Below are 26,139 nucleotides of genomic sequence, written 5' to 3'. Positions count from 1 at the left end.
TCTCCCTCTCCCTCTGCCTGCCACTCTATCTGTGCTCTCTCTCTATCTCTCTGTCAAATAAATAAATAAAATCTTTAAAAAAAAAAAAAAGAATAGCTAACAATAGCTTAACTATATATGGAAGTGACTATGAACCACATAAATGATATACTAAACTTAGACAAAATATATCCACAATTCCACTTACCCTCAGCTGGATCCCTAAAATGGTGCAGCCATTCCAAAGCCCCTGACGGAGAATTGAAGTGGAAAGAGATTGTGGTCTTAAAAGAAACAGTCAAAATATCTTACTTTGCAAGTGTTACAAAAATGCACCCTCTTAGATGCAATGAAGGGTCCCATGCAAAAAAAAAAAGAAAGCATCACTAATGCCCTAATAGATTCTACTGAGCTTAGAGTGAGTACTCCAGCAACAATAATGGATGCTCAGGAAATAAGTTGCCCAGCTCAGGGAGGAAGCTCACTGTGGCCGGAGGCTGCTTCAGAGGATATTAAAAAGGCACAAAAACAATCAGGAGAGGAAAGGCCAGCTTCCCAGCACTGAGACAATGCAGATGGAAGTGCAATCTGCTAGAAGTCAAGAGCTGAGCAAGGCTGAGGGTACGTTTTTCTGATAAGGGAGCCTTGAGTGCAAGTACTCATTTTCATTTCTTAAAATTGAGCAAGAAAGGGTCCAGCCTGTGCAACATTTAAGCTAAGGTTTTTATCCTTTCCTGGTGAAGACTGTATTTATATTCCCACTTTTTGGATTCCCTTTGCCAAGGAAAAAATTTTGAACCAACACAGCTTCCTTGTTATACTAATACCATTCCCTGCTTTGCCCATCATCTGTGAGATAACAGATGATCATGGAGAATAGATGGTAGCTAGAAATTACTGAGCACTAGCTATTGTTCTAAGTGATTTGTAAATTAATACTAATTTATTCTTTGTAGCCACCCATGGGACAGGTTCTAATGTGATCACCATTTTACAACCCTATTTTTGCAGAGGTATAAGCTTTGTAAACATGACTGTTGTGGACCTACCAAGAAGTCATTGGTTGCCCCCTCTATTCAATTACTTTAATTAAATATAAATAAATTTTTATAGCCTTTTATTTTCACTCCTCCTGAATATATTTACCATAGTAATTTGAAATAAGTCTGTATGTAAGTTTATAGAAAGGTAAAGAAGTTATAGTTCATTATATGGCAGTTTGATTCTATTTCTTAATTTGACAACTAAACAGGATAATAGGAGCCCAAAAATGGAATGTGTTTTGGTGTAGTTAATTTAGACCATTGTAGCCCAAAGGCTATTTGTTGGTCATTAAAAATATAGGTTTCTGGCTTTCATTTTGGACCTACTGAACCTGATTTTCTTGATTAGATCCTGGGGAAATGTATTTTTAGCAAGTACTCTTAGGTGATTCTCATGCATACTCAAGTTTAGGAACGTTTAATTTAAGCCAACGTAAATGCTGGGAAATCTCTACTTTCCTATGAACAGACATAATTAATGTCTGGTGTTTATAATTGTAAGACATTGAAACGCTTGGATGTGATTTAAGAATGAATAAATACATTTTAGTTTTTTATATGCTAATATAGGCTTGAAAGTGTTATTTGAAATAAATGATGTGGTACAGGAAAAAAAACTACAAAGTTTTGCAGATCTTTAAATCATACCATCGATTAATTGAAACACCTGGGGGTTAGTCTTCCTAATAGCATAATCTGAAAAGCAGAACAGATTTTGCTGGCTTTGGATAAATCATTTCAGGATAAGCTCTTTTCCCTCATGAACTATTTCTTCCTGCACCAGGAAAGGGATGAATTTTGGGGTCTTGTAGTTATTCGTGAGCTCTCCTTTCTCATAAATATTTAGATTAGAAGAAAAAAGCCAAGATCATTCTTTTAAATAGTTTAATTAATTTTTTTAAATGCATGAACCTAGTTGGGAAAGCCTGCCAGTGATTTGAGTCTTGGTTTTAATATTATATTCTTTTCCCTTCCAAAATTCTCTTCCGCATTTCATGAAATAATATATTTCTCCTAATAAACCTAAGTTGAAATTAATTATTTTAGTCATTTTTATCACAAAATTTAATTACCGACACTCTTAATTTTGTGTTGCTTGTGTCTTTGTCTTTATTCCGTGTCACTTCCAAGGCACACTCTCCATCCAGTCTGCTAAATTTAGTATTTCTACCATCACTGCAACGGGTTTTTGGTGCACTACAAAAAAGCCTACGTGTGGGCCATCCCCTTAAATATCTCATTTCCTAGTTGAGGTGTTTACACATAAAAATGCCAGGGATTGCCAAGTTGTAGACTGGTTTAGAAGTAGAATAAATCTAAGCTTCCATGGTATTATCTGCAATTCACTGACATGACTCACAAAAATAAAGAAGAAAAAGAAAGGGAAAATGCACATAATTTCATTTAACCCTCTATGTAAGTCAACATGCGCACATATTGTTCTTCTGTTGTAAGATGTGTTTCAACAAACAAAATTAGCTTCTTTATTTGCTCTTTATAGAAACCAAACATCAAAATTTTGAATTTCTCCTTTGATTGTTATGTCTTCTTGATTGACTGACCCTTTTCTCATTATTCAATATCACTTTTTATCTCTGGTAATATTTTCTGCTCTGGACTTTACTTTGTCTTGTATTAATGTAGTCACTCTAGCTTTCTTTTGGTTAATGTTTGCATGGTATATTTTTTTTCTGTCTTTTACTTTTTTTTTCTTTTCATGACTTGATAGCTCATTTCTTTCTGCCCTCCCCAGCTTTATTAAGGTACAATTAATTAAAAATTATGTACACTTAAGGTATAGGACTTGATTATTCAATATACGCATGCATTGTAAAGTAATCATGACAATCAAGGTAATCAACATACCCATCACCTCACAGTCACCTGTTTCTTTTGTGTGTTGAGAAAAATTTAGTATCTCTGCCCTTAGCAAATTTCAGTTACACAATATAGTATTGCTAACTACAGTCACGAAGTTTCACATTGTATCTCCAGAGCCTATTCATTTTGCATAACTGAAACTTTGTACCCCTTGACCAACATCTCCCCATTTTTCCCTCCTCCCATACTTTTAACCTACCAGTATCATTGTAGTTGACATGAGTAGCATATGGATAGGATAAATTTCTGTCAGTTAAAAACAATCCATTCTCTGTCCTTTAGTTGATGCGTTTTGACAACTAATGTAATTACTGGTATGTTTGGTCTATCATTTATTATTTACTTTGTTTGTTTCCTTTGTGTTTCATTCCTTCAATTCATTTCCCTTCCCTGCCTTACTTTATATTGTGCTGTAGGTTTTGCAGGGTTTTGGGGTGGTTGTGTATTTGTTTTTGTTTTTCCTTTTAGCGAATGCTCTAAGGATTACAGAACACATACTTCTCATCATTATGGAGAATCACTTTCATACTTTAGTTAGAAAGTGGAACTACATCATCTTAGAGATTTCTTTACTCTCTCCCCTTTACTTCTGGAATGGTTGTGTTATTTACCTCCACTGAAAACACTAACATACAATTTATGTTTCTACATCCAACAGTCTAACCTATCTTAAAGAATTCAAAAGGGGAAAAATAGACTATTATATTTACCCAAATATATGCCAATTTTTTACTCTTCTTTCCTTCCTGATACTGCAGATTTCCTTTTGGCATCATTTGCCTTCTTTCTGAAGAACTTCCTTTAACAATCCTTTTAGATCAAGTCAAGTCAGCCTGCTAAATATTTCCTTAGTTTTTTTAAATTTGAGAATGTCTTTATTTCACTGTTATTCCTGAAGGATATTTTTGCTGGTTATGGAAGCCTGGATTACCCATTCTTTTCTTTCATCACATAAACAATGTGCTACTTCTCCATCCTCCATGGTTTCTGATAACAAATGTGGACTTATTCAAATCATAGCTTCTCAGTAGGTAATCTGTTGCTTATTTTTAGCTGCTTTCAAGATTTTTTTCTTTAGTTCTCAGTAGTAAATGATGTGTCTGGGTATGGATTTCTTTAAGCTGATGTTCCAGGGAGTTTATTGAACTTCTTGCATTTGGTTTCTTTCTTTTGCCAAACTTGGAAAGTTTTAAGCAATCACAGTTTCTCCTCTCTTCTGGGGCTCGGTGACATCAATGCTAGACTTTTCCCTGAGACTCCTTCCTTCTTTCCTTCTTTCCTTCCTTCCTCCTTTCTTTTTCTCCTTCTCCTTCTTCTTCTTCAATATTTTTTCTTTCTGTTGTTCAGATTGAATAATCTTTATTCCTCTGTTCCCACGTTCACTCATTCTTTATCTCTATTCTGCTATTGAGCCCATCCAGTGAATTTTTTAAACCTTAGCTACTGTATTTCTTATTCTGAAATTTCCATTTAGTTCTTCATATTTTCTGTTTTACTCTTTTCACTAATTTCAAGTAGTGTCTGCCCTTACTTTTGTGGTCATTTTTCATAACAGCTGCTTTAGAAGCTCTGTCAGATAATTTCAACATCTCTGTTGCTTGATGATTATGTTTGCCTTTTGAGTTGAGATTCCTTGTTTTTTTTTTTTTTTTTTTGTATGCTGGGTGATTTTGAATTGTAACCTGGGCTTTGAGTATTATGTTATGAGGTTTTTGGGTTTTGTTTAAGTGGATGGGGAATTTTGAGATTTTTATTTTAGCAGGCAATCAACCAGGTTCAATTTAGACCACAAGTTCCAGGCAGACTGGTGGTTGTGGTTTTAATGTCAGTTCCATTTTCAGAGCCTTTGCAGTCAGGTTTGGATCTGAGCCGTGTGTACACCACCCAACTGCCAATCTGTGAACTGGATATCCTGTATTCAGTTCTAAAGTTCTATGTATACTTTTTAGGGTTTGATCCACACATGTGCAACTTGAGATGAGCCCAGGAATTCACAAGGAACCCTAGGGTCACTTTCTTGAGGACTTCTATGTTGAAGATCTCACTAGTTCATCCCTGTCCCCCCTTTCTTTCTATGGAATGCTTCACAAATTTGCATGTCATCCTTGTGCAGGGGCCATGCTAATCTTCTCTGCATCATTCCAGTTTTAGCATATGTGCTGCCAAAGTGAGTACAAAAGATCTCACTAGTACTTTCTGGTTCTCTTGGGGCAACTTTTTTGGTTCTCTGGTCAGAAAAATGGGCTTTATTTACTTTGCTCTTTGCTTATTCAAAAATGGGCTCATATCGAGGGTTGAACACTGGGAAGACAAAGACAGACAAAAACGCAGTGGGGATTCACTCCATCCTCCTGACATACATCATTCTGATCAGAAAGGAAGATTCCCCAGTCGCAGGATTTTAGGCTTCTGTCATTGTCACTGCCACTCCTGCAGCAACCAAAACATCACTTGGGGACTACACAAGAGAACAGAGAAGAGAAAAAAATATCGGGGTATTTCCCCCGCTGTCTTTCAGCATGAAGAGACCTTGCTTATTTAGCTCGAGCTAGAGGGATTCCCCTGTATCTGTCTGTGTCCATATCCTGAAGCCTACTTACGTGTTTTGGGCTACGTTTAGTCCAGAGTGGAGTAAAGAGAGGGAAAAAACACTGGTAAACTCTTGGCTATTTAGGCAGTACTTTGAATTTTGGTCTTGTTCCCCAATCTGCTTGCTACTCTTTACCTTCCGTGTATCTGAAATAGCTGTCTCATGCCTTCCACCCAAATTCTATAGCTGCATTCAGTGGGAGGCAGTGAGTGGAGCATACTTTGTCTTCCCCAGAACTGGAGCCAATCCTTGCAATGAAAGGTAATGAGACAAAAACTATTTTACCACCAACACTAAAAAAAATATATAGCACATACCATAAGCCGGCTGTTTAAGGCCAACAAACTGAGTGTAAAGAAATTCATTTTAGAATTGATAGACCTCAGTGGATCCTTGTTATGATCAATGACTTTTTATTCAGCATGCCATCTGGCATTTTATTCACTACCACTGAAAATATTTTCAATCTGGCGATTGTTGCAAAATGTAGGTTATGTATAATATCATCAGAGGCAAGTCATTGCGTTTTTTATTCTTGTCTTATAAGCACTGACTTACATTGAGAGAACTGCTGATTAAGAAATTTTTTAAAAAGCCTAATCAGGGCATTTCTAAACTTTTACATGCAAAGGCACACTCAAATCTATAGAGTACTGTGATCACTCTGTTGAAATGGCCAGCAGTTAGAACACTGTTTTGTGCCTTAATTACTGACATATCATCAATGGAGATGCACCAGCCTTAGGTACAATATATATTTCTGCAAAGTTGTGAATAAAATAAATTTTGAAAGGCGAATTAATTGGAGCTCCATAATGAATTGTTTAGTAAAGCAAATCATTGCCCCCCTGATATTTGCTATTACATGTGTGATTTTTTTTTAATAAATCAGGTTTATATATTTTTATTTAGACTTGTTTACCCCATTTTTGAGTTGGCTTCTCTAATTCATAGGTCAGCCTAGGGCAACGTGGCAGATTTGTCTATTTAATGCACATGACTTACTGGGCTGTATTATGCTTTTAGCAATTGCTGGGCAGCAGAACAGAGAACTCAATTAGCTGCTTTTGCAGTTTTTAGACTGCAATCACATTTGATTAAAAAGGTCGTTTATTTCATTGAAGGCTGAGGGTGCTCTCCTGAGGACAGAAGCCCATGTTTTGGTCCAGAGGACCAGGGAAGGCCCTGCACCCAAAGTGGCATTTGCTCTTCAGGTCTGTCATGGATTTCTGAATGACCATGGAGAAGGCACTTTGCTCCCCCGACCTGTTTCCTCTTTTCCAAAGCTCCAGACATTTTCAAAGCCCAGCATTTTCATTAATAACAGGGAAAATGTGCAGAGCTCTTCTAAATGCTTTTATAAACAAATATATTCTTTAGCCAAATTCTGAGAGGTAGGCAAGTGCTTACTGCCATTCCCTTTTTACAAATTGATACACTGGGACTCAGTGATATTAGCAGAACAGAGTTTACACAGCAAAGAAGAAAAACTCAAACGCATTTTTTTGTGAATACAAACATTCTTGGTTTTTCTTCGATGACTTCCTGTCACTAAGACTACTATTAATTAATAATAGAATCACAAAGAATTGTTTTTTGTTTAATTCCACCTGACAAAGGGCAAAGAGGTCTATTTACTTAATGTAAGGATGGGTATTGCTTGAGACTGCAATCGCCGTTTACTTGATAAATTTAAATTCAAGTATTTCTCTATGTGTAACACTTTGGAGGTTGATCCTCTATTATTCCTGGTGTCTGAGAGGAAAAATGTTGTATCAACGCTGTGCAGGTGGTCATTTGCAACCACAGGTAGCACTTAGTTCTTGCAAAATGCAGCATAGAAAGAGTTCTGCTCACCTTTTTAACAGCATGAATTCAGACTGAGTATGTTTGAGGTAATTTGTCATGTTTTTCTCTATTTGGGGCAGATGTGTGCAGAGGCATAAACAAAGCATTCTTCCTGTTACCTGTAAGATCGATCTTCTTCCTCTTTCCTTAAAAATGAATATCGAAACTTGAAATTCCATTGGTCTCTGAGTTACTATGGGTTAAATAGCCAAGGCTTTCACCCGTGGCACTTCCAGATGGAATCCTATTACACTTTATGAGGTTATTATTGCCCTCTGAAATTTTCATTAGTTATGGGTGTATTCATCCTAACATTTCGTAGTCGGGAGACAACTTAAAGACATTGTGTTCTGGCCAGTAGCTGCCGCCCAGGATTCTCCCAATAGAATGCAATAAAAATCACTGTGTGTGCATAATTCTTCCCTCCTCAGTTTGATCAACAAAACATTTTATCTCCAAAATTATGCAAGTGAAGAGAGCTGCACAGGAGGCCGTTCCCTTAATAATTACAGGCTGGCAGATGACACGGCATCACTCAAGGATCACGGTCACGCCAGAAATGTGACAAGAGGTTAAATCGTTATAATCAAGTCGGTCTTTGAAGTCTTATCCCTCTCATCTGATTATAATTTATCCTAAATTGTGTGACTGGAAAGTGATGACTGGCTACACAGAAACCATGACATGAATGATCCCTGATTTATACTCCATGAAAAGAGATTCTCTGACATCAACATTTTCCAATTATGATTTATTTAAGCAAATACTTATACAGGTGATATGTATTTAGGTAGAACCCACAAAACCTCAGGTTTTTCATGAGTAATTGGAGGACTGACCTGCATTTGGAACAGTCTGTTCTGGATCATACAGTTGGCTCCACCCTGTGCCTTCAATGCTAAATCGTCACACTGGCTTCCTGTCCCCTCAGGGTCTAGAGTCCGGAAGGGCGGACAAATAATTTAGGAACTGGAATAAAGTGAGAAATAATAACAGAGTAGAGAAAGGATCATGTTATGGCAGCACAAGGGAGGGAATTTAATCCAGATATTAAGAGTAAAAAAGGGCTTTCCCAAAAACATGGGGTTTAGGCCTTTACAGGTCTTACAGCAATGAATAGTTTCTATTCATCCCTTTTGAAAACTTCAGATCTTCAGGAGCCAGTGGGGAGTGGCAGAAAGAGGTCAAGCACCAGCTCATTGCATGGCAGCTGTTTAAAATTAGACAAATTACTTAGCTCTGAGCCTTAACTTCCTCATCTGTACATTCAAGAATAATAATACCTTGGTCATGAGGGCTTTTCTGGAGATTAATAAACGAATATATTTTTAAGCATGTGGAACAAAGAACACATTAAATAAAGGGTAATTCCTTTCATTCTGATAATACTTGCCACCACCAAGCACAGTCTCTCTTACAATACCAAACTCAGGTTTCTACCTAAATAAGGTAGCCCCTAAAACCTGGGATATATGACCAGATTGAGTCAATTCTGTTTGGGCACCATCTGAGTAAATAAAGATGGACCAGCACATAAATTGCTTTGTTATGACAACACATTCCATTCAGAATGAACTGAAATGCCATGAATCCTATCTTTTAGATGATATAAAACACAAAAAGCACATAGAAGAAAACAAAGGCATTATACAGGAGGTATATTCAGGCTGATTAGTGAAGAACAGATCAATTTTCACAGAGGTGCAGGAAATTTGAAGGGATAGAAAATACTTTAAGGGAGGCTGAAATAGATGTAGAACACTTTTCAAAAGGCTGATTAAATATAGAAAGGGAAGAAATCACAGTGTGTTTCCGATTTTCCCTGGGGCTCTGCGGTTGGCTTGCTGTTCTCTTTCATACACCTCTCTTCTACACCTTTTTCAAAGGGCACCTCTAGGCTTTGGACTCTCAAATCTGTCTGTGAGTGCTCCCGGCTTCCCACTGAGTTCAGATTAGTACATTTCACCAGTTGAAGGCCCACTGAACGTAGCCTATAGGCTATCAAGCCGATTACCACTCCTCCCCTGCTTCTCCGCCACGCAACGTAATTAAAAACGGAATTAATTCCCCTTTCTGAACCTTCTTGAATATTTCCTATTAGTTCCCAGCACACCATCCACCCAATCATCCAAAGTGGAAGCTCCAGAATTAAATTTGGGCTTGTTCCTTTCTTTTAGCCCCAATCGCTAGCCCCACATTCCATCAGTCTGCAAGTCCTAATCTCTCCTACCATTCATCCCGTGGGATAGGGCACTGTCACACAGCACCAGCCTTGCCCACCCAAGTGTGCAGAGGAAGGGCCACATCGGCATCCTCTGGGAATTTGTTCAAATTGCAGATTTTCAGGTACCACCCCACACCTACTAAACCAGAAGGTGCATGTTAACAAGATGCTGCGATACTTACAAGAAGAAATACACATATGGTCTTCATTCTATTTCTGGCACAGAGTTCCTAAAATCCTTGAAATTTCCTAAAGGTGTCTTTTGTTAGGTTAATGAGGTGACTTTCAGAAAGCACCTGAGGCTGGGGGCGGTTGCCAGGGGAACCAACCCTGTGATTAGAGGTTTAGAACTTTCAGTCCCACCCACCAACCTCTGGGGAGGGGAGTGGGGCTGGAGATTGAGTTCAATCATGCCTCTGTCATGAAGCTTCCATAAAACCCCAAAAGGACAGAGTTTGGAGAGCTTCCCGGTTTGGTGGACACACAGAGATTTGGGGAGAGTGGAGTGCTAGGGGGACATGGAAGCTCTGAGCCCTTTACCCTTGGCTTGCCCTGGGCATCTCTCCCATCTGGCTGTGGCTGAGTTATATCTTTTTATAATAAAGTAAGTAAAATGGGTCTCTGGGTTCTGTGAGCCACTGCAGCAAATTAATCAAACCCAAGGAGGGGGTCGTTGGAACTTCCAGTCTATACCTGGTCGGTCAGAAGCATAGAGGACAACCTGGACTTGCCTTTGATGGCTGAAGTGGAAGGGGGTTTTGGAGGACTGAGGCCTTCACCTGTGGGATCTGATGCTGTCTCCACATAGAGTCAGAATTGAGTTAATCGCTTGGTGGCGCTGGAAAACCCACACAACAGAACTGGTCTCAGAATCACAGGTGTCCAGGTGATTCCATTCCAGCGATCATCAGGCTTAATTACTTCCTGCTTTTTATTGAAAGATTTTCAAATATGTAAGAATTACGGATAATAATATAAAACACCCACATACTCCCCACCCAAACTCATTCCATGTTCATAATGTATATTTGCTTCAGTTCTTTAATTTTTTCGGTAATAAAATACTAGAACTGAAGGCCTCCTCCCTGTTCTTCTCCCTAGGTGACCAACTTGTCCCAGTTTGCCAAGGACTGTCCCCATTGCAGCAGTGAAAATTCTGCATTCTAGGAAACCTCTCAGTCTTGGGAAATCCTAAAATTCATGTATATCCTTCTCTCCCTCAGATAATTACACATTTACCACATGCCCATGTTTCCAGTAACACACAGAATTATTTTATGTGTTCAACTTTACACAAATAGTACCATGTTTTGCACACTGTTTCTGTTAGCTCTTTTTTCACACAGCATTGCCAGTTTTGAGACTTACTATAATGATACATTATCATGCACAGAATTATTGTAATTGCTGTATCCCATTCCGTTGTATGAACACACCCTATTTATCCATTTTCTTCTGATGGAAATTTAGGTTGCTTCCAATGTTTTCTAGTTTAACATGTCCACCAATATGACAAAAATCACCTTTTGCAGATCTGGAAAATTTGTAGGGAATATATGTGGAAGAAGAATTGGTAAACCCCAAAGTATGCCCATCTTCCTCTTGACAGCGCTTGCTCCCCATGTGTTGATAACAGTTTCTGTTCTTCCACCGGGAGTGTGAGTCCCCTTCTTCACCTTGGCTCACATGGCTCAGCACGGTCTGACTTAAGAGCACTGATAGTCTGACAGGTGCGAGATGGTATTTCAGGTCCCTGCTTAACTAGCAAGGTGGGGCATCTTCCATATGTTTATTGCCTTCCACTTCTCTGCTCTGTTACTTTTTTTGTGTACACACATTGCCCATTTTCCTATCTAGTGTTCTGGATCTTAATCTTTTGTGAGTCATATGAATTGCAAATATCTTCTCCAAGTGGGGGATTTGCCTTATGCTTTGTCTCTGGAATTCTGTTGCCTTATATAGTAAAAATTTTTTCAATGGAGATATATAATTCATATACCATAAAACTCACCATTTAAAAGTATATAGTTCTCAGGGGTGGAGATGGATGGAATAGATAAAGGGGGATTAAGAGATACAAACTTCCACTTACAAAATAAATAAGTCATGGAGATAAAAATCTAAAGTATACGGTATTTTGGTTTTTCGTTTTAGTAGTTTTATTTGTGCTTTTCTCTCTTATTTTAGAAATCTTTCCTATCCTGATACCATAATGTCATTCTTCTTTTTTAAAAAGCTGTAAACGTTTGCTTCTTGCATTTATGTAATTAATCCAATAGGAATAGGCTTTTGGGTGGGGTGTGATGGAGTGATCTAGTTTAATGTTAACCCATATGGATAGCTAATGCACCATTTATTAAATAATCTATCCACCTCCACTGGTTTGTAATGCCATCTGTTATCTATCAAATTCCCATATATACATGAGTCAGTCTCTAAGTTCTATATTCTATTGGTTTATCTGTGAACCAATATCACACCATTTATTTTCTATAACTTTATAATAAATCTTGATGTCTCCAAGGCATGTCTCCTCACTTTGTTCTTTCTCATATCTGTCTTTTATTTTCCTACTGTCCCACATAAACATGAGGCTCAGTTTGTCAAAGTCAACAAAAAAATGGTCCAAAAAATGGGTTTTGATTAGAATTCTACCGAATTTACATGGAGTTCAGGAAGAACTGACATATCCCAGTATTGGCATCCTTACTGTATTCCCATCTACAATTTGATAAATCTCTTAATTTCTTCAGGCGTCTTTTTCATCCCTTGAAATTTTTATATATTTATATTACTCCATAAACGCCATACATGTATTACTGTTGGATTTCTGACCAGGTATCCTATAGTTTTTGATGCTGTAAGTGAGATTTGTGTATACATAAATATTACATTGTCTGAACGTTGCTGATATATAGGAATGCGCTAATTTTTGTACACTGAGCTTGCATGATGCAATCTTGGTGAGTTCTCATTCATTTTTATAGTCCGAGGAGTAGAGGCAATCATATCATTTAAAAATAATAACAATTTAGCTCCTTCATTTCCAATTCTTATCACCTCTTTTTAACTTACCTTGTTGGTTACACTGACCAGAGCAGTAGGATGCTGAATAGAAGGTGCTAGCTTGCCTTACAGTTGCCTTTAAGGAGAAAGGTTATAATATTGTACCACTAAATTTTTGGTATTTTTGGTAGGTGTGGTCTTTGTTTTGAGATATTTATAAGGTGAAGACATTTTCCTCTATATTCTTAGTTTGCTAGTTTTTTTTTAACTCTAAATAAGCAATGAATTTTATTAATTGCTTTTCAAGGTTAATCTTAGAATTATTCTCTTTCAAGAAGCCTTCCTAGGACCCTAAACTTGGACCTAATTCCACTGCATTTTGTGCTTCTCCTAGTAGATTAAACTATCTCTTATAGGTCTATGCTCCCCAGTAGCTTATAAACAATTCAAGGGCAAGAGCCATGTTTGATTCAAGGCTATATCCCCCCAGAACCTGGTGTAGAACATAGAATATCTCTATTCATATTTATAATTTCCTGAGAACATGTTCTAGAAACTTAATTTCTTCCTAAAAACAAATTATGTTTCTGACATTTAAGCTTAATTTACAAAGGCAATTATGATGAAATAGAATATAAATTTGACTGAGAAGAGTTTTAGATTTCTAGATGTTTATACTTGCTCTTAATAAAATAACCCATAAAATATAAATGGCTTCTGAGAAACACTGACTTAATTCTTGTATTAAACATAATTTGTTACTACATTTGAAATCAAATTCATATTTGTTTTAACATTATATTAATTATTATCTTTGTCTCATGATTAAAAATAAGACCCCCCACAAATTTCTATTTGCTCAGTAAGCACCTTTCAGAGTTGTTTTTTTAATATCTAAGTACTAAGAATATTTTAAGTTAATTAACTTAAATGATGTTTTTACCAATACCAAAAGCCTTTCAAATGCATTATGTTCCAGTCAGTATTTGAAGAGCCTCATGTGTTTTATTCAGAATGCTGAGCTACTTAATGAGCAAAGGACTTCAAATGCCATTTGAAAATATGAAACCTTTATCTTTTTAACTTGGTTTTGCTTCCATGCATAATATGGCTCTAAAATCACAGTGGTGATATTTATTAGCTGTCCTTGCAAAACTGTGTGCAATACATCTTTCACGTTTCATTGAGAAGAAAAGAAACTTAATCCCACCAGGATCTCCATTATTAGTTCTTCCTCTTGATTTTTTTTTCCCCCATGGGGATTTTGTGTTGACCGGATGGTGCTCTGAAATCCCTAGACAGAGCTGCATTTTACAGAGGCAAACTGGAAGAGCAAAAATCTGTTTTTGAGTAAAAGGATTAAATCTTATATCTTGTTATCTGGCTCACTAAGTCCAACCTAGGCATTATTGGGTTAATATTCAATATTGGGCAATTCTTTTTTTCCTCACATAGCAGTTTCCCTTCATTTCCAATAAAGTCCTGTTTTTACTTAGTTCCATTGCTAACAGTAATTAGCCACTCAATGACCCCCTCTCTCCCTTTGAATTCTTCCAATTCTAAAGAGTACTCTACAACCACATCTTCATGCTGGATCGTCTCTCTTGAAAATGTCAATTAATCAGCTCAAAAATTGAAATATCCCTTTCCATATTCATCACAGATGTTTATTTTTCATGGGCAAGAGTGGCTGAATGAAATATTTGAGAATCAACTTGAAGAGGAATTGTTTACTTCTTGAATTGGCCCAATCCTCACTTTGAAACATAGTGAGGCTTTTAATCTTCAGGTAGTTACCCCTGTGAGGAAATATGTCAAAAATGGAGAAATAATTCCACGGTCACATAACCTGTCATGTTGTTCTAAATAGTGCAACATTACAAAGTGTTTATTCCAAGTCCTTTCTCTATGGCATAAAGAAAATAATGTCCATTTGGCCTTTCTCACCTGTGTCCCTTGTTATAGTGATGTCTAAGAATGTGTCATTTCTATATAAAACCAGCTATCTTATTTCCAGAAAAATAATGGAGTATTTTGTTTCAGTTTTGTTAGGTATGACCGGTCAATAGAAGTATGTAATCTACCAATAAAAGCATGTGAAAGTCAGGACCTATCTTTTTCTTCCCTATGTACTCATTTGCCATATTCAAAGTTTAACCTTCACTCTCTAGCGACATTGAATGACACGGTTTTCCCAAACTGATCATTTTCCTTTCTTATATCTTTGCCTTTGCAACTGAGAGTCTCTCTCTCTGGAATGTACCTCCCTTTCTTTTTTTTTTTTTAAAGATTTTATTTATTTATTTGAGAGAGAATGAGAGACAGAGAGCATGAGAGGGAGGAGGGTCAGAGGGAGAAGCAGACTCCCTGCCGAGCAGGGAGCCCGATGCGGGACTCGATCCCGGGACTCCAGGATCATGACCTGAGCCGAAGGCAGTCGCTTAACCAACTGAGCCACCCAGGCACCCTGTACCTCCCTTTCTTGACTGTCCATTTATGTAAATATCTACTCTTCCTTCAATACTCTGATCCAATGTCATGTTTATGAGACTTTCTCTAAACATTTCTTTCGAAACACACACATACACACACAAAGACATAGCTGTTTTCTCTCTTCCTGGCCCTCCAATGGCACTTTATAGATTAATTCACTGAATTAGAATTATTGGTTTACACTTTCTTCTCTTATTAGATTGTGAAATCCTAGAAGTCAAGTTATATCATTTATTCATTTTTGGATCCCAGAATCCATACTGCCATGGTAATTAATGGGCACTCCATATGTATTTGTAAATAACTGATTGGATAGTATATGTTGACTTCTGTAAAAGCATTCTTAAATTCTGGAAAATGGTACTATTTTTCTAGATTGAGCTTATTATCTATAACCATAATGACCAAAGGTAAATATGCTATTTTAAATCAACTAATGTTAAATAGGCTTATTGCGGTGATCATTTTGCAATATATACAAATACTGAATCATTATGTGGTACACCTGAAACTAATATAATGTTATATGCCAGTTATATTTCAGTTAAAAAGTAGATACGCTATTAAAAGTTTAATTTTTAAAGGTTTTCATGAGACATAAGTAAAATTAAGAATTTTTAACTGAAAAAAGAAAAAAAATGTGGTGATGTATAATCTGAATTTATTTGTCAAAATTAACTCATATTTAGAATATAAAGTGTCTACAAAGGAGGGATCTGAGTAAAATAAGACTTCTCAACTAAAAGGTAAGTTGAAAGTTAGCTCTTGTGATCTCTTTATAAAATGAGCCTTCGTGGTTAACTTGCAAAACAGAAAGGAGAGTTGAAGTAAACAGAGTTAAGGGCTAAACATCTCTATTCTGATTATTTTAGAGGGGCCTCAGCAATGAGGATTGAGTGTACCTTCCCATACCAACTTGTGAACAGTCTAGAATGACCCAAATTGTATTTTGCGAGCGCTCTTTTTACTTCATTTTAAACAGAGCCAAGATATCTTCTATTTTGAAAACAAACAAAAATAGAAACCAAATTATAACCAATTTATAAAATTAGTCATTTAGGATACATAACATTCCATTATGTTTATTGCTTTCTTCCTTATTACTTTTCTAATAACTAGAAAGATTTAATTTTCTGTTAAGATGATTAAAATGATTTTAGTAAGAATGTGCCTGGATACTTGGAAGAGAGGAAGTGTAGTTTATGAGTTCCAAAATAGCAATATTTGAAAACATGTGCATGAAAGAACTTTTGTAAGCATTCTTGGAATGACTTTTCTCCCTATCTACTCGCCACCCCCTACCCCAACTTAAAGAAAAAAAAGCCTTGGGTGGAGTTAAGAACTCTTTTCAAATCTTAAACAATAAGTGGAAATCCTGAAAATGTATTCTCCTTTATTCAGTGGGGGAAAACACTTTAAAGCTTCTCTCTCTCTTTTTTTTTTTTCTCCTAAGAATTGTTTAGCAAAGGATTTACTTGGCTTCTATTTTGAACAGAAAATTCAGTTTTAACAACCTGAAATATAATGCCATCTGTTTTTCTTCCTCTCCCCCCACTCAAAACACAATTCCTTTTTTCAAACTTAACAAGTACATGGCCCAAAGAACCCAGATAAATATATCAGTTCAACTAATTCTTTACTTTAACCAAGGGTAAAACTAAAATGTGCCATAAAAATGTAAATGTGAATGCAAATATAAAACATACAAAGCACATCTATACATTTAAATTTCTTAAGTTCTAATTAAGTCATTTTGTCTTCTCTATATATTTACTAGGGTAGAGGTAGCTATGAGGTGAGAAATGAGGGCACAATACAAACCATGATGGACATTAGCAGGTGGGACCAGGAGCCAGGGGACCAAAGAATCACAGAATCCCTCTGAAGCCAGTTTCCTCAAATCTATACCACCTGCTGGGCCCACTTAAACATCTCCCCAAAGCAGCAAATAGCTGGCATGTGGAATCCACTCAAAAATAGAAATGGAATTCAGTAATAATGTATTTTAAATTACTTTAAAAGTGAGAAATGATATACAAATGTGAAATATCATTATATATTTATATTCAGGGTATTCTGAACTGATTAGTTCTTGTAAATATCATTCTGACTGATCTCTAATGTAAAAAGGGGACTTAATCCCATTTTCAACAAGATTCCCATGAGAAAAAATTCATTTTATTTAGGGCTTATTTTGCATTTCAAAGAATGCTTAAAATTCCACTCACCAATCTTTATTACAGCCTACCATTTCTTATATAGCCATGATAGACTTCAAGAGCATCCTGAAATATGATTCTTTTTGGCCTTATTCAGAGAGACTTGATCTCTAATAACAGCCCCAACTTTGATTCTAGGAAGGTTATGTGGTACCAGGTTTTCTGGCCTCAGAATGGAGGATGAGTTATAAGCCATATGAGTGGACACAGCCCTGAAATAGCCAGGCACATTTCCCTTCATGCCTAATCTTTCCTGTTTCTACTAAAGCCTTCACAGGCCAGGAGTTAAGCCACCACAGAACAGCTCCCAAATCATCTTGATATTCACTTGAAAAGTAAAAACTAAGGAGCTAGTCTGAGAAGCTAGACTCTTACTGTTATTGGAAAGCCATGGGTGATTTTTGACTCCGAAAATTCTTAACATTCCTAATTTTCTGATTTCTCCACTTCAAGATGTGTGTAGAAGGACTGAGATTTGTACACCTTTCAGACATACAACCCTGAAGGTGGTTCTTGCTTCTCCATTTCCCTTTGCCCAGAAGCAACTCCAAAACAAATTCTTTTTTTTTTTTTTTTTTTTGCATAGGCTCCACACCCAGTGTGAAGCCCAACGTGGGGCTTGAACTCGTGACCCAAGATCAAGACCTGAGCTGAGATCAAGAGTCAGACATTTAACCAACTGAGCCACCCAGGTGCTCCTCCAAAATACATTCTTAATTTGTTATGGGGAAATGCTCAACACATCCTATGTGTGTATGTTTCATTGATGTTTGTAGTTGGTTACCCCTTTACATTCTTGATGGCCTTTCTTGGGCTCTAAACTTATTTCTTGAAGTTATTTACTATGCATTATGTAGAAAATTGACATTTCATATCTCAACTGTTTTTTATTCATAATGTCTCCTTTCCCTGATATCTGCTGAATGGGTTAGACAAATACATGGCAAAATAAACTAGCCATAATTAAATGACAAATTCTAGCTTATAAATCCTTCAACAAAGCAGACAAAAGCATATAATTTACAATGTTAAAAAATGATCAATAATATGAATGCAGTTGACTAAAACCATTATTATTCTGGAACACAAATTAAGCAGTCAGAAGATACTTTTTAATTCCCTTCTAATAAAAGCAGCTTATTTTGTGTATCAATTTGCACATTTTGTCAAATAATATAACACACTAGATAGTGATGAGTGTTTAGTATCTCCGTGAAGATTTTATGTCAATAACGACTCTCAAAATTTCTGCCCCTAACTATAACGTAGTGCTTTGTGAGAACATAACTGAGCAATGGGAAGAGCATCAAGAGCGCCAAAGTACTCACGAGAGGATATTCCCAATATAAGCGTAGTAGGAGCAACAGTAGGGTGTGGTTCCATCACAGCAGTAAGATCTGCAGTCTTTCCCACACTGAGCAAGGCAATCCTCTGCAACATAAACACCACATATGTCCTTTACAGTTCTGAAATCACAGCTGCATGAAAAAGTCTTCTATTTCACATCTCACCCTCAAAGACCACTCTTCAGTGCATTTAGATATTCACTGTACGTACTCAGAATTCCAAGACATGTGTAAGCATCTAAACGAGTCTTCCTTCCCTCCTGGACATAAATCTAGAAGAGGCAAAGATCATTCTTTTTTGAATTTCCTGATCAAGTACCATAATTGGTAGTTAGAATTGTTGAATGAGACAATGAAAGGAGAAATGAATGATCCAACGAATCAGTCATTCAATTTTTCAATAGAAATCTTTTTTTAAATAGAGTTCTTAATAATAATCTCGAAATGATAAAGTCTTGACTTTAGGGTAGTACTCCCAATTAACTTCATTTTATGGAAAGTGTGATTGACATGTATAAAGTCAACTGGAGATAATTTTAAAATAATGTATATTTTCATGACAGTGTATTATATGTTATCCTTTCTCTACACTTTTTTATCTTAATAATTACACTTTGCACACATATGGTTACACAAATTAGTCTGCATATATATCTTGTCAAGCCATCTGGATTGGAAGATAATCAGTTAGTTGTAGGAAGAGGTTCCTGTAGATAACTAACTTGTAAATAATTAAGAATTTATTTAATGCCAGATTTAAGAATCAATAAGTTATGAAACAGCACTGTGGGAAGAGGAAAAGGTATTTTCTGAGTAAAAGGAACTTGTTGGAGCTGATAAAGCCAAATTACTGTCTTTTTTTCCCTATGTTTTGGGTAATGAAAATTAAACCCAAAATGCTGAATAAAAGTTACCCTGGCTTTTAAAATTCTTTGTGCTACCTCAATGATTTATGTTAAGATTATCAGTTATACTCAGTGGTATAAATTATAATGGATATGTGAGTTTCAGGTACATGACTAGGAAAACATTAAGTTATAGGCTGGTAATTTAAGTTATGGTGTTTAAGAATCACAAAATAAGTCCTTTCCAGCTCACTCTCTAAAGGTAACATCAACTATGAACTAAATTATGGAACACTTTTGCTTGCCTGTCAAGTCATAACTGAAAAGTGAACTATGTTACACTCCGTCTGTATGTCCATGTGATTGATTTACCTAGAAAGGAAAATTCAGATTTTGTTTTTAAATCACCTCCCTGGCAGAATGATTTTTGACAAATGGATGTGATCAAAAGTTCATTCACCTTTGTCAATACTGCATGGCCTTCGTAGAGCAAGTGAAAACACTCGTATTTTTCCCCTTGACTTTATTTCTACCTTAATGTTTTCTTCTGAGATGTCGTAAGAAGAAATGAGAGGAAAAAATATCATGATGCCTATGATAGTGACATCTTATTCAGCTCTCCATGAATATCAAAGATCCAATTACTATTATTGTATTCCAATTACTACTGTTGTAAGGACATGGTGTTATCAAAATATTTTGAACCAATGCTACAGGAAACCAAGCCCATTATCTTGTAGCCAAGAAGCTGGATTATACCTGCAGCAAACATCAAGATCATGTCACACATTGTTCATTATTTTTTATGGCATTTTCCAGCACTCCTGTCAACTTCCCAGAATTAAACAACTGAAAAGGGCAGATTTAATAGTACGGCAAATACATTCACAATCACATTTCCAAACTCAGGTTTTGACCACACCTCAAATCTTATTTTAATGTTAGTTGCTTTCTCCAGTTTATTTCAGAATAATTCTATGAAGATCAGATTTGGAAGATACCAGAGCATTTTCTCATTTGTAAAGAATGGAACATTCCAATTGTTTCAGAAGATAAACAACATTACTTCTAATATTCAAGTTAATATCCTTGACAAATAGCCAGTGGAAACTTTCTTCAGTGACTTTAATTAAAAGCATGATCTGGAAGAAGGTTCTCCAACCCTCACCCCGCCTTAAGGAATGTGAAGCACAGGAAAAGCAACATCTGGCCGCAAGCACTTGCTCAGAAAAGGTTCTTGTAAGCTACAGCTGAGGATAAGAGAGGAAGGAAAGGGAGGGGACAGAAGTCACTGGCTGAGGCCCGGGGAAGGTAAAACCTTGGCCAAATCCTGTCTTTGTCGCCTGCATTGGGAGTTGGATGATAATATAAACTTCACTGGGTCTCTTTCCAAAGGTGGTTCCACAGCAAAACATGATGCTTTAGGTAGAGAAACTTTGCTCTTACCTCCTTAATGAATGCAACATGAATTTAATGCGTTTGCTTTGGGGGAAAATAATTCAGGCTATGAGCAATGCATCTACTTAGGTTTTTGTCCCATTAAAGCTGGCAATTCATTTAACAGGGTGTCTCAACTAGTATAGCTGCATCGTCTCCCCACTTAACTCCAGTCCTCACTTCCAGCCACATCTCTTAGTTCCAACCAAAATGAATCATGTACTTTTGCAAATAGGTATCTCATGGTTTTTGCCTTTGTTCACATTATATCCTACTCCATTCCCTTATGTCCAAGGCTTCCCTATCAAAGGTCTAGTTCCTAAAATCCCTCCTTAATTCAGTTCCTCTGAGCAAATATTTATTGAGCTCTTCTTGTGGGTCAGGTATTTTGCTAGTCTCTGGATATTACGCTGAACAAGACAGACAGACATCATCTTCATAGAGTTTACACTCTTAAGCCAGCGACGAGGTCCCCTCCCGTGAACACCTACAGCACACAGCTGTACTTCTAGGGCACAGCCTTTTATACATTAAAGTAGGCACGCCTTGTCTCCCAGACAAGACTCAGAGCATGGCTTCTGTCCTATACATCACGCAAAATACCTCACTCAATAAATACTGCGTAAATAAATATAGCAAGCATAAAAGGGCTTCTGAAGTGAAGAGTTCAGGAATTAACACGAAAGAACACATTAGCTAAACATTTCTTATCAAAGACAGTATGTCAATTCAGTATTACTGGCTTGTGATTACTTTGTAGCTTCCTAGGGAGGGATGGGGGAGGAGAGAAGAAATGAATGGAGGAAAGCTTTCTAAACTAACCAAACTTGTTGCCAGCCAGCTCTGCAGATTTCCTGAACCCGGGGGGTTGTGCAACTAGCCCTGGGGGCACAGGAGGAAAGGAAGGAAAAGTGTGCACATTAGAAGCTTTCGGTTTACCACAGGGAACAAAATAGACAAAAGAATAAGTTGTTGTTCAAGGGCGCGACTGAGTAAAGATGAGTGAGGTCGTGTTCTATTTTTTTATTTTTTTTTCCTTTGGATAAACAGAGGAGGTAGAAAGAATCATAGCTTCAGGGAACTAATAAGATTTTAATATAAAACTAGTATTAATGCAATTGTCTCAGTCTCTCAAATTCTGAAAACTTCACACACTGTAAGTAAAAGAAATAAGCATTGTAAACAGGTTAGAATGTGGTTTCTCCTCATTAAATAGGAAGTACTTTTCCTACTTTTGTAAGTTTTTGTATTTGAAAGTCAGCATTTTCCTTGCAATAAAATATCTTTTACATAACTTATAGACAGCTACTAATTTACATTTTAGTGTACAAATTGAAAATTTCTATAGAAGTTTGGGGAGTCATTTCTGGCAAGGTTGAATGAGTTCGATTCTCTTGATGTTCAGTAACAATGTTGAAGAACATCTTCATTTCAGTTGCAATATCTTTGTAAGTATCAAAAGCTAAATCAGTGCTACATAAATTTACTACTGTCTGTGATTTTTGTCCTTGGAAGTGAGAGACATAAAAACACTTTACAAACAACTTTGCTTTTAGCTTGTTTTATGAATACAAAGCAGATGCAAAACCATATGATTAACCTTATATATGAATAACCAGTGAAGGTCATTTTGAGCTCCATCTCAGTACAAAACGAGAAAACCGCTTTGCTCCATCAATTATTAGCAATGCTCAGGAAGAATAATTAGAAGGAGGGAAATGAAATCCCTTTCACTTATAAACAGTGCTTAACGAAATCAATGAAAACAGATTAGTCTCTGGTTGAATTTACACCCCTCAAAAACTTTATATTTGAACTCAAAGCATCCAATTACCCAGACTACTACCCTTGAGAATGATCTGAAGAAGAAACCCAAAGGTCTAAAGCTTTTAATTCAGAAATATTCAGAATGTGGGTGTAGCAGGGGCAGGGGGTAGCCTACTCTGAAATGGAAAAGTCACCACATTAGTTTATTTTAAAACTTCAGCAAATACCTCTAATCTCAGGTGCTTTTTAAAGATGCTTTTCTCCCACCTTCAGTCTCTGCCCTCAACCCTCAGATTCCCGAGTCGTGAATAGGATTGGATAACTTTTATGCTATCCAGAGAGTAAAATTCCCTAACTGTGTGACTGGGATTTTTAAGTTGCTTGCGGAAAGAGAAAGGAAGCGAAAAGGAAAAAAGGGGAAAGTTAAAGAAAAGGAACAAAACAAAACAAAAACGCGTGGAGGTCGAGCCGAGGGTCCCGGCGCACCGGCTTCTGTGGCTACCCGGCGGGGACCACACAGTGCTGGCCCTCCCACAAAGGTCCCCGTGCGTCCCGCCCTACCCGCGTTGCCCCGAGGGCGACGCAGGCTCAGTCCCAAGTCCCCTTCCCCTCTCTCGCCTCCCCAAGCCACTGACCTGCGTAGACAAAGAGCAGGACCAACTTCGGAAGCAAGATCCCTGGACACCCGGGCAGCCTCCGCGCGTCCATCCAAGCCGGTGGCCGGAGGTTACGCGCCAGGACCGACGGACAGACAGACTGGAAAGGGGGCTGGGAACGAAAGGAGAGCCCCAGACGCGGAGGGGCTGGAGGGCGGTCAGAGGGAGAGGTCAGCATTCCCGAGACGAGGATCGCGGGGGGGCCATTGCCCTGGGAGCCTTCGAGGGGAGCCCGGGCCGGCCCGCGCGGGGTTGCGCTGGGACCGAGGTCTCTTTGTCTCTGACCGCGGCGTTCAGGCGGAAGACTTAGCAGCCCGCTCCTGAGTCCTGGGCCACCCGGGCTCACATTTCATCTCCGCGGGTGGCACCGACGTGGGGCTGGGGGCGGGGGTGGCCCCGACTCCTCCCCACCCTCCGGTTCTTCCTTCTGTAGAGAGGGACTCCCTCAGCTAGATGGAACTTTCTCTAACCCTATGTTTTGGCCATTGTTGTGCAGTTTAGCAAGCTCCTCTTTCTTCCTGCCCTCTACTCCAGTTTTTCCTTTGGAAACAATAGGTGAAGAAGAATTTAGTTTTTTTTATCTTTAAACAAATGTAGGGATTTTCAGGGTTGAAGGTACTGGACAAAGAAAGCCAATAAAGAAAGCCCAGGAGAATTGGAAAGTACAGAAACGGTGTAAGGTATCTCTGCTGAAAGCTGATAAAATGTTTATTTGTTAAACATCTAAGGCCTTGCCAGTAAAGTCATGGAAAACAGAAAAAGAACATACATGGTCATCACTATTATTTGACACTGTTACGGAGTTACTGGCCTATGCAATTAGACAAGAGAAAGAAAAAAAAGAGTTATAGAAACTGGAAGCAAAATTATCATTTGCAAATGATATGCTTGTATATGTGGAAAATCAAAGAGAATCAACTCTACAGCTCTTAACTAGAGTTAAGTGACTAAAGAATCAATCATTTTCTTTCATGCAAAAAAATCAGAAAGTTCTCAGTTTTATGTATGAAAGAAAAAAAAGAAATGAATAAGTGAATAAAGACAATTATCTTTACTTATTAAAGAAGACCCAACATCATAAAGATAACAGATTTCTCAAAATTAATCTAAAAATCTGGGAATTAAACTGAATTTAATAGAAATACCAACATGAGCTTCTTTCAAACCAATCTGATTCTAAAGTTTATGTCGGAAATAAACCTGTAAGAATATCTATTAAAAAATGAGAGTGATGAATGGGATAAGCATCAATAGAAAATAAATACATTATAACTTCACAATAATTGAAACAGTTTTGATTAACACAAGAATAGATGGGCTCAATGGAACAGAATGGAGAATATAAAAATAGAGATGCATATGTATAGAAATTTACTTTATAGTTTTAAAAAAAGACAGTTTTAAAGCAGAAGAGGAAATGATGGGTTATCCAGTGAATTGTGCTGGGGCCTTAAGTAGGCATCTGTGGATTCTTATCTTCTTTCATTAATATCAATTTCATATGAGTTAAATATTTAAGCTTGAAGATGCAATTATAAAAATATTAGATAAAAAATGGGAGGATGACGTGTAAATAATTATGAAATAATTATGGAAGTCTTTTCTAAGCATTATAAAAAACTCAGAAGTCATAAAAGAAACAAATTGACCAATCTGGCTGCATTAGAATTAAAACTTTCTATATATGATAAGCCACACATTTAACTGGCAAAAATATTTACAATGCATAGGACAAAGTCCTGATCTCCTAATTTGTAAAGAACTTTAAGAATCAATAAGGAAAAGAAAGCCAATAGAAAACTGAACAGGGATATTAATAGAATTATCTATCTATCTATCTACCTATCTACTTACCTACCTACCTTTAGTCTTCTAAACATCCTAACTCCCCAAAAAGAAAAAAAAGTAAAAATCAAACTGACAGCGAGACATCATTTTTCATATATCAGATCAACCAAAAACAAAACAAAACCAAACAAAACCCAACTTTTAAGGGAGCAATGTGGTAATATGTATCAAGATTCAAATGCACATGCAATGTAATATAATCAGTCCTCCTCTAGGAATTTAGGCCTATAAATATGTTGCTGCATGGGTGTAAGAGGATAGGAGGAAAAATCACTTTCAAATAAATATAACCTGAGATCCCTAGTGTATTCTATGCCTCAGTGAAGTCTTAGCCATCCACCAGTCCAATAAGAAGTCTGATCAGGTCCTTCTCTCTCTCAGTCCCAACAGCTGATCTAGCACCAAGTTTTACTGATTGTGCACCTGAACAACACTCAAATATATTTGCATTTTGCTTCTATCTCTCCTCTAATCTAGGCCTTTAGAGTCTCCATTACAACCAGTCTCCCTGCCTCCAAGGATATTCTCCAGACTGAAGCTGGAATATTTCTTCTTAAACTATGGATTTTATCACATTCACTCACCTGTTTAAAACCCAGTGCATTCCTCTTGCTCTTGGATTAAAATCCAGTCATTTAATCCGTGGTTTTCAGAAACTCTATCACTAGGTCCTGTTGCTCTTAACCCGATCTCAACATTCTGCTGAGGAGTACAATTTCAAAATAACTGTGAGAATTTCTAAATAGCTGGGAGAATAACTGGAGGAAGTCTCAGATATACAGGATTTTGAGTTCTAAAAGAAGATATAGGTGTCAGTCAGTGTTTGTGAAGCTGGGGAATGATACTGAAGGTTTTTGGAACGGAAAGATGCTTGCGTCTGCAGATGAAACTGGCTGTAGGACCCTAGGTCCGGGATGGAGAAGCAGGCATCTAGTGAAGGACAGGACTACACCTGCC

General features: G+C 37.2%; 1 protein-coding gene and 1 non-coding gene across 2 annotated transcripts in view; both read right to left on the bottom strand.

Moving 5' to 3' along the window:
- The window catches only part of CYYR1 (cysteine and tyrosine rich 1), a 96,928-nt gene extending 73,258 nt beyond the window's left edge, over window positions 1-23,670 (bottom strand). The window contains exons 1-2 of the mRNA XM_021678041.1: window positions 23,314-23,670; window positions 18,612-18,714 (exon numbers count right to left, since the gene is read on the bottom strand). Of these exons, the coding sequence (XP_021533716.1) occupies window positions 18,612-18,714; window positions 23,314-23,512 (302 nt within the window). The 5' untranslated portion in view covers window positions 23,513-23,670. The remainder of the gene's footprint in view (window positions 1-18,611; window positions 18,715-23,313) is intronic.
- On the bottom strand, window positions 4,972-5,078 carry LOC123326936. The gene has a single exon (XR_006541407.1). It is a non-coding gene; the product is annotated as a U6 spliceosomal RNA (small nuclear RNA).
- Window positions 23,671-26,139: the final 2,469 nt, after the last annotated feature.

This window comes from Neomonachus schauinslandi, chromosome 1 (assembly GCF_002201575.2).
Source record: "Neomonachus schauinslandi chromosome 1, ASM220157v2, whole genome shotgun sequence".
Lineage (NCBI taxonomy): Eukaryota > Metazoa > Chordata > Mammalia > Carnivora > Phocidae > Neomonachus > Neomonachus schauinslandi.
This window is presented reverse-complemented; position numbering and strand designations above follow the sequence as displayed.